The 9,316-nt window shown below is 45.2% G+C and overlaps 1 protein-coding gene across 4 annotated transcripts in view; it reads left to right on the forward strand.

Moving 5' to 3' along the window:
- LOC124719021 overlaps positions 1–2,314 on the forward strand; it is a 104,133-nt gene extending 101,819 nt beyond the window's left edge. For 3 of the 4 annotated variants that reach the window (XM_047244691.1, XM_047244690.1, XM_047244692.1), the window contains 2 exons: positions 68–298; positions 2,049–2,314. In XM_047244691.1, the coding sequence (XP_047100647.1) occupies positions 68–298; positions 2,049–2,196 (379 nt within the window). In that variant the 3' untranslated portion in view covers positions 2,197–2,314. Of the gene's footprint in view, positions 1–67; positions 299–2,048 lie in introns of those variants that run through there. The other variant, XR_007005971.1, reaches the window with a different exon arrangement.
- Positions 2,315–9,316: the final 7,002 nt, after the last annotated feature.

Below are 9,316 nucleotides of genomic sequence, written 5' to 3' on the forward strand. Positions count from 1 at the left end.
CTGAACAGTCACAGCTCTTACAATGTGTAATTAACTTTCTGGTACCTTTATGTTTTGTTTTTTGCAGATTGGAGCTTTCTGGGTGCCAAAGGTTGGGTGGCGCTTGCATGGCTTTTATATCACAGCTACCAGCTCTGCACACATTGGTCCTCCGGGCACTCGATGACTTGTCTGTGCTGCAACCGAGCCTTCGCAGGATCTTGGACATGAAGGAACTGCGGTGCCTGGATATTGTGCACAGCTCCAATATCGGAGCTGTGCCGTTCCGTGAATTTCCTGGCAGACTAAAGAAGCTCAGGTGGGTAGTACTGCTGCATCTGTCCTCTGCACGAATAAAGTACTAATCAGTGTGTGTATTTGGCACCCATCCCTGTGTGAAAACACAGTGGAGATTTACAATTATTGAAGTATACGAACAAAAAAAATTAGTTACAAACTACTCCGTGCACACACATCACCACAGATATTCCGATTTAGGTTATAACACAGTCGATATGCCTGCCATCATTGGCAATGATTTGGCATAAACAAATAGTAAGATTCTGCATGACCCACTCGAGTGTTAGAACATTGATGCCCTCATGATCTCCTGAATGGCTGTTTTCAGCTCAGCAATGGTTTTGGGGTTATTGCTGTACACCTTCTCTTTAATATAGCCCTGCAAAAAGGAGTTGCGCACGTTCAGATCTGGAGAATTTGGCAGCCTATCCGGGCCAGTGTCAGTGGCCTCTGGGTACCTCAGAGCCAGAATACGGTCTCCAAAGTACTTCCCCAGGACATCACTCTCCTGCTTTGATGGGGTCGAGCTCAGTCTTGCAACAACCACATCTTGTCAAAATGAGGGTCACTTTGGATAATGAGGAAGAAATTGTCTTCCAAAACCTTCACTACCATTTGATACTCACTGAGCCGTCAAAGAATATTGCACCGATCGACTGGAAGTTCCACATCACACAATCACCCGTCGAAGGTGAAGACACTTCTCGATTGCGAAATGAGGATTCTCGGTGCCCCAAATGCACCAATTTTGCTCATTGACGAACCCGTCCAAATGAAAATGGGCTGCTTCAGTAAACCAAACCGTGCATCGGCATTAAGGGTGCAGATCACCAGCTCCCATCGACCATCGTGTGCATTTGTCCTTACACCGTCTACATACATTACACGATATGTCAGTGGCAGTAGAATCATTCTACACTTTTTTGCAACTACCATTCTCTAAACTCTTAAGTGATTCGAGAAAAGAATGTCATCTTTGCTCCACGGGTTGTGCTTCAAGTTGACGGAGCAATTCCACAAGTCACCTATTAATCAAACGTACTGGTAAAAAATCTTGCAGCGTGCCACTGAATTCTAAGAATGTACATACCAAAAAGAATAGATAGTATATAATTTTCTGCTACATGGGAAGTCAGACATTGTATGGAGGCTTACCGACAATTGTCCTCCTACCCAGCAATTGACAAAGGGACAGGGAAATTATGGGAATGCAAGCATATGATGCAGACGATAGTGGTGACATGTGGAACTTTGAATCGGTCCGGAGTGTGTGTTCGGGTGGCAGAGGCGACAGCTAGCATTGAGTGGAAGGTCCAGTTGTTAACAGTGCATAGCCCAATAAAAATTTAGCCGTAACCTCAACTGTGAATATCATTCCCAGCTTTCGATCACTGCATTGCCCATTCCCTCAGACATGTCTTAAGAACACTGCAAAGTATTTTAGACAACACAGCCAGTGCAGTTTAGTATGAGACATTAAGGCTTCCGCTTACATGGTCAACTAATGTTTTATCCAAAATAACAAACTAAGAATTTATAGAACTTCATGCAGAATACTATTGGCTGGTCTGTGTGCTTCTGAAGTTACGGAGACTTCAGTTCACCAGTTTCAGGTATCCTGATAAATTTCCTTGGCACCCCCTTTACAACACAACAGTGATAGTTGGTGTTGTGTACTCGATGTGAGTATTACAATAAATAAGTTGTAACAAATTATAGAAATTCAAGTGTTGTTCTAATATGCCTTTTTCTCTCTCCTCGATTAACAGGGAGCTACATGTGGCATATGAGGGAGGAAATGCTTTCTCTGAGCTGCTACGTAACATGCCTCGGCTCAAACTCATTACTACTTTTCGACTGACACACGAGTATTCAACAGACAATGGAAGAAGTTTTGTTCGCAACTTTGTTGCTTAGCTGATCTATAATTATGTCTTTGATGTCTCTTGGTATTTATTCTCTGAATGTCCATCTGCTGTTAATGGACTTGATGCACCATACGTTAAATAAAGTACATAACACTATAGTAACTTGATTTGCAATGTCTTTGTATTTGTTGCCACCCTATGTTCCCCTCTTTCATCACCTCTGCAGCAAGCAGGATCTTCAATACTTGATACAGGTCAGTAAGCTACCTCACATAAAGTATGACAAAATTCACCTCTTCTACGCGTGATATCCCAGCTAGGGTCTCACTTGCATAGGTTTATATGTTCAGAGTGACCCGCATAATTACTGTTTAAATACCAAACAGGAGCCGGCCGAAGTGGCCGCGCGGTTCTGGCGCTGCAGTCTGGAACCGCGAGACCGCTACGGCTGCCTCAGGCATGATTGTGTGTGATGTCCTTAGATTAGTTAGGTTTAACTAGTTCTAAGTTCTAGGGGACTAATGACCTCAGAAGTTAAGTCCCATAGTGCTCAGTGCCATTTGAACCAAACAGGAATTTCCAAATAATATTTTTATATTTGGATTACATAGCTTGGACTGAGTAAGGTTTCATGCAATGCCTCTTTGTAGATGTGCGTGTTACAGGAGTCATCAAATGATGACAAAATATGAGCATATTACATGCTGCCTAAATATATAAAAACAAAGATGTGACTTACCGAACAAAAGCGCTGGCAGGTCGATAGACACACAAAATTCAAGCTTTCGCAACAAACTGTTGCCTCATCAGGAAAGAGGGAAGGAGAGGGAAAGACGAAAGGAAGTGGGTTTTAAGGGAGAGGGTAAGGAGTCATTCCAATCCCAGGAGCGGAAAGACTTACCTTAGGGGGAAAAAAGGACGGGTATACACACACACACACACACACACACACACACACACATCCATCCACACATATACAGACATATTTAAAGACAGAGAGTTTGGGCAGAGATGTCAGTCAAGGTGGAAGTGCAGAGGCAAAGATGATGTTGAATGACAGGTGAGGTGTGAGTGGCGGCAACTTGAAATTAGCGGAGATTGAGGCCTGGTGGGTAACGGGAAGAGAGGATATATTGAAGAGCAAGTTCCCATCTCCGGAGTTAGGATAGGTTGGTGTTGGTGGGAAGTATCCAGATAAACCGGACGATGTAACACTCTGCCAAGATGTGCTGGCCGTGCACCGAGGCGTGTTTAGCCACAGGGTGATCCTCATTACCAACAAACACTCTCTGCCTGTGTCCATTCATGCGAATGGACAGTTTGTTGCTGGTCATTCCCACATAGAATGCATCACAGTGTAGGCAGGTCAGTTGGTAAATCACGTGGGTGCTTTCACACGTGGCTCTGCCTTTGATCGTGTACACCTTCCGGGTTACAGGACTGGAGTAGGTGGTGGTAGGAGGGTGCATGGGACAGGTTTTACACCGGGGGCGGTTACAAGGATAGGAGCCAGAGGGTAGGGAAGGTGGTTTGGGGATTTCATAGGGATGAACTAACAGGTTACGAAGGTTAGGTGGACGGCGGAAAGACACTCTTGGTGGAGTGGGGAGGATTTCATGAAGGACAGATCTCATTTCAGGGCAGGATTTGAGGAAGTCGTATCCCTGCTGGAGAGCCACATTCAGAGTCTGGTCCAGTCCCGGAAAGTATCCTGTCACAAGTGGGGCACTTTTGTGGTTCTTCTGTGGGGGATTCTGGGTTTGAGGGGATGAGGAAGTGGCTCTGGTTATTTGCTTCTGTACCAGGTCGGAAGGGTAGTTGCGGGATGCGAAAGCTGTTGTCAGGTTGTTGGTGTAATGGTTCAGGGATTCTGTACTGGAGCAGATTCCTTTGCCACGAAGACCTAGGCTGTAGGGAAGGGACCGTTTGATGTGGAATGGGTGGCAGCTGTCATAATGGAGGTACTGTTGCTTGTTGGTGGGTTTGATGTGGACGGACGTGTGAAGCTGGCCATTGGACAGGTGGAGGTCAACATCAAGAAAAGTGGCATGGGATTTGGAGTAGGAGCAGGTGAATCTGATGGAACCAAAGGAGTTGAGGTTGGAGAGGAAAATCTGGAGTTCTTCTTCACTGTGAGTCCAGATCATGAAGATGTCATCAATAAATCTGTACCAAACTTTGGGTTGGCAGGCTTGGGTAACCAAGAAGGCTTCCTCTAAGCGACCCATGAATAGGTTGGCATACGAGGGGGCCATCCTGGTACCCATGGCTGTTCCCTTTAATTGTTGGTATGTCTGGCCTTCAAAAGTGAAGAAGTTGTGGGTCAGGGTGAAGCTGGCTAAGGTAATGAGGAAAGAGGTTTTAGGTAGGGTGGCAGGTGATTGGCGTGAATGGAAGTGCTCCATCGCAGCGAGGCCCTGGACGTGCGGAATATTTGTGTATAAGGAAGTGGCGTCAATGGTTACAAGGATGGTTTCCGGGGGTAACGGATTGGGTAAGGATTCCAGGCGTTCGAGAAAGTGATTGGTGTCTATCCTTCATCAAAGACACCAACCACTTTCTCGAACCCCTGGACAGGTTTTTTTTTTTTTTCCCACAATGCACAAACTCCAAAGTTTGATCGATGAGAGGATACAGAGCAAACAAGGCCTAATGAAGTTATGTCCGGAAATGCGTGGTTTCTATGCTAGAGACTCATACTACTAACAATCATACTTTGCAACAGAGTCTGTGGTCTAATACGCATTATACCACGCAGCCGCAGTTACTGTATGTGCTGAAAACTGTTTCCGTTTGCCTCAATGCATGCGTGTACATACCATAGCATGTTCTGTCTCACAGGTTCACATTGGCCAGGCCTCATCCGAACGGTGTCAAAAGCACCACGAATACACTGCTCCCAGTGTCTCCACATGTGGAATGGGCTCCACATACACGATACTTTTGAGATGGCCCCATAACCAGAAATTGTACGGGTTGAGATCTGATGAACGAGCAGGCCGTGCAACTGGCTCCCCTCGTCCAATCCAACAAACAGGGAAGGCGCGATTAAGATGCGTCCAAATATTAATGGCGAAGTGGGCTCGAGCACCACCGTGTAGCAGCCATATAACCCTCTGAATCACTAACGGCAGTTCTTCCAGCAGGGAAGGCAAAGTCACCGGCAAGAAATGCTGACGGTTCCAGACTGTTAGGTGACGTGGAAGGAAGACTGGTCCCTAAATACGGTCACCAATTATCGTGGCCCACAACATTCTGGCTGCACCGATGTTGTTGATTCGCGGTCTCTGCATACTACCCCACTGCTGACTGTTCTGAGAGTTGAAGATACCACTCCGCATAAAGGTGGCTTCACCTGTGAATAGGATGGATGGCACAAATCCCAGAGTCATGGTTCCCTGTTAAAGAAACCAGTGACAAAACTGCTCCCAATGTGGAAAGTCTGTCGATAGTAAGCCCTGCACGTGCTGTAACTGACAAGGGTAGTAACAATTGTCATGGAGAATGTTCCACAGGGTCATCTGCCTTACCCTGTACCAGCAGGCCAACTGACTGGTACTGCCACAGTGGGTGCCTTCCACAGTGTTAATCACGTTTTCCTCAAAGTCTGGTGTCTGGTATGTCCTTCACGATTTCCTGCTTCCTGAAAGGACCCTGTCTCAGACAAACAGCAAAACACTGTTGCAAACATTGACTGCTGTGGTTGTTTTGGGTGGAGATAAGTCTCCTGATACAACCATGCAGCCCACTGCCGTTTGCCTTCCTGTAAATAAAAACCATGTCAACAAGCTCCTCGATTCGAATATCGAACCACTGTGTACAACGCTGTACCACATCCACTACGAGGTGAGTCAGCAAGAGAAGTGAATCAGACACATCATTACCATGTACTATGGCAGGAGAGAGTGCTGGGGCACGACATATGAGGAACAGTACCATTTTCTAGGAGGAAAACATGCATACTGTAACTGTGACCGCATGGTACAGCGCATATCAGACCACAGTCTCTGTAACAATGTATGATTGAATAAATTGTCTCTATTGAGGAAACTGTGCACTTCTGGACAAAAGGTCATTAGACCTTTTTTGTTCCGTATCCTCTTATCGGTCAATCCCTAGAATTTGTATACAGTAGAAAATATTCTTGTGTGTAGTAAATAACAAATATTTCTTTAAAGAAAATATTTCCAGCTGAACTAACAAAACATTGGCATCAATAGCCAGAAAATTACGCACAGAATAATAAATTCGTATGAAATACTTCTTAAAGGGAAATTATTTGGGAAGGGAGTAAGACAGGGTTGTAGCCTCTCCCCGATGTTTTTCAATCTGTATATTGAGCAAGCAGTAAAGGAAACAAAAGAAAAATTCGGAGTAGGTATTAAAATCCATGGAGAAGAAATAAAAACTTTGAGGTTCGCCGATGACATTGTAATTCTGTCAGAGACAGCAAAGGACTTGGAAGAGCAGTTGAACGGAATGGATGGTGTCTTGAAGGGAGGATATAAGATGAACATCAACAAAAGCAAAACAAGGATAATGGAATGTAGTCGAATTAAGTCGGGTGATGTTGAGGGTATTACATTAGGAAATGAGACACTTAAAGTAGTAAAGGAGTTTTGCTATTTGGGGAGCAAAATAACTGATGATGGTCGAAGTAGAGAGGATATAAAATGTAGACTGGCAATGGCAAGGAAAGCGTTTCTGAAGAAGAGAAATTTGTTAACATCGAGTATAGATTTAAGTGTCAGGAAGTCATTTCTGAAAGTATTTGTATGGAGTGTAGCCATGTATGGAAGTGAAACATGGACGGTAAATAGTTTGGATAAGAAGAGAGTAGAAGCTTTCGAAATGTGGTGCTACAGAAGAATGCTGAAGATTAGATGGGTAGATCACATAACTAATGAGGAGGTACTGAATAGGATTGGGGAGAAGAGGAGTTTGTGGCACAACTTGACCAGAAGAAGGGATCGGTTGGTAGGACATGTTCTGAGGCATCAAGGGATCACCAATTTAGTATTGGAGGGCAGTGTGGAGGGTAAAAATCGTAGAGGGAGACCAAGAGATGAATACACTAAGCAGATTCAGAAGGATGATGTAGGTTGCAGTAGGTACTGGGAGATGAAGAAGGTTGCACAGGATAGAGTAGCATGGAGAGCTGCATCAAACCAGTCTCAGGACTGAAGACCACAACAACAACAACTTCTTAAAGGATGGATTGCTACTCAATGTACAGATGATCCGTTGAGGTGCACACAGATACAATGAAAAGACTGTTTGACATTGTAGCTTCCAGTCAAAGCCTTCTTCAGCAAAAAAAGAAAACACACAAGCACATATCATGTACATATGACTGTTCCCACCAGCAGCTCTGACCAGAATGATACTGCCAGGTGAATAGGATGGGGAATGGGGAGAAATAGCAGGGTACAGGTTGGGGGAGAGATGAGGTCTCCAGCACCTGGATGAGCATTCCAGACACTACCTCTGTAAGTTATCCAACCTGCTGACATCCTGCAGCCACCTCGGAGCACCACTATCCGGCCCCTATCCCACCCACAGTGTCCCTATTGGTCAATCCCTCGTAGCACCCAGACCCTACCTAGTGGGCCTTTTCAACCTGCCACAGCTCCTAAAGCTTCCAGCCAACGTTCCAGTTCCAGAGCTTAAACTATCCCACAAAACTGTCAACAACCTTTTCACCAAAATTCTCAGTTCCACGAAGTTTCAGTTCTATCCAAGGGCCACCTCTTTTGCTCTACACTCAAGTTTAACCACATTCGACTTTTCAAAGACCTACTCTTCTTCTCCCAATCCCTGCAATGGAAAAACCTACTTGCCATCAATGCCTCCAACCAAAGCCAATATAATTCCCAGTTCATACTACCATTCAGACCTGATCCTCCCCACCTAACCACCCCCTGGTCACATTCAGGAATTCCTTATCTCCAACTTGGCCTCACCATCCTTCCCCAGGTCCCTTCCTACGTACACAATCCTTTCCGCAGAGGTAAAGACGGCCATACAAGTCACAAAAACAGATCCTCACCTAGTCATCTTCCCTGTAGATGAAGCCTGTGCCACTGTTCATGAGTCACAATGGCTTTCTGGTGGAAGGCCTCTGCTGATTGACCTATAAAGTCTGCCAGAGTGGCCCATCCCAGAAGCACAACATAACCTCCAATCCCTACTTAAAGCCGTAGGCACTTGCCGGAATCCATTTGCCTCCTCACTCCTATGACACTGCACACACACACACACACACACACACACACACACACACACACACACACACACACACCTTCTACATCATCATCATCATCATCATCATCTTGGACAGTTTCCAGCCACTGGCTATGTCTGTCGGGAACACAAGCCTCTCCATCGTGTTCTGTATTTCCACCATTCCCCCTTTTCCACCTTCGTCCAGTTCTCTCCTCTTCTCATCACACATTCCTTCACTCCCTTCACTCATCTATCTCTTGGTCTTCCCCTGGGCCTCTTCCCCTCCAGTTGCAGATCAAACATCCTCTTTGGAATTCTTCCCTCATCCATTCTCTTCATGTGTCTTGATTTTTCTATCCTGTCCTGTACTGGTTCCTCCTTTAGTCTTTCCCTCACATACACATTTCGCAATCTGTCTCGTCTTGTTACACTCAACCTGCTCCTCTGGAACTTCATTTCACTAGCTTGTATTCTACTTTTGTCGCTTTTGTGCATTACCCATGTCTCACTTCCGTATGCCAATATGGGGACAAAGTAGGTTCGGTATATAATTCCCTTGGATTTCTGTGGCACCTCCTTGCTCCAAATAAGCCCCCTAATGCATTTGAAGAACCGCCCTGCTTTTCTGCACCTTTCATTTATTTCCATTGCGTTTCCCCCCTTACTTTCAATCATGCTTCCCAGGTACTTGAAGTTCTCTACCACTTGTAGTTTTTCCCCTCCACAAGTTATATCCACATTTGGCCTATTCCACACCTTCTACATGCTCCCCAAAATTCACAAACCCAACAATCCTGGGTGCTGCACTCTAGCTGGTTAATGTGCCCCCGTAGGATGAATTTTGGCACACATTACACAAAATATTCAACCATTTGCCCTTAATATAACCTCCCATGTCAAAGATACCAATCGGTTCCTTCACTAACTCTGCACCATCCCCACCT

This window comes from Schistocerca piceifrons, chromosome 10, assembly GCF_021461385.2.
Source record: "Schistocerca piceifrons isolate TAMUIC-IGC-003096 chromosome 10, iqSchPice1.1, whole genome shotgun sequence".
In the NCBI taxonomy this organism is placed as follows: Eukaryota; Metazoa; Arthropoda; class Insecta; order Orthoptera; family Acrididae; genus Schistocerca; species Schistocerca piceifrons.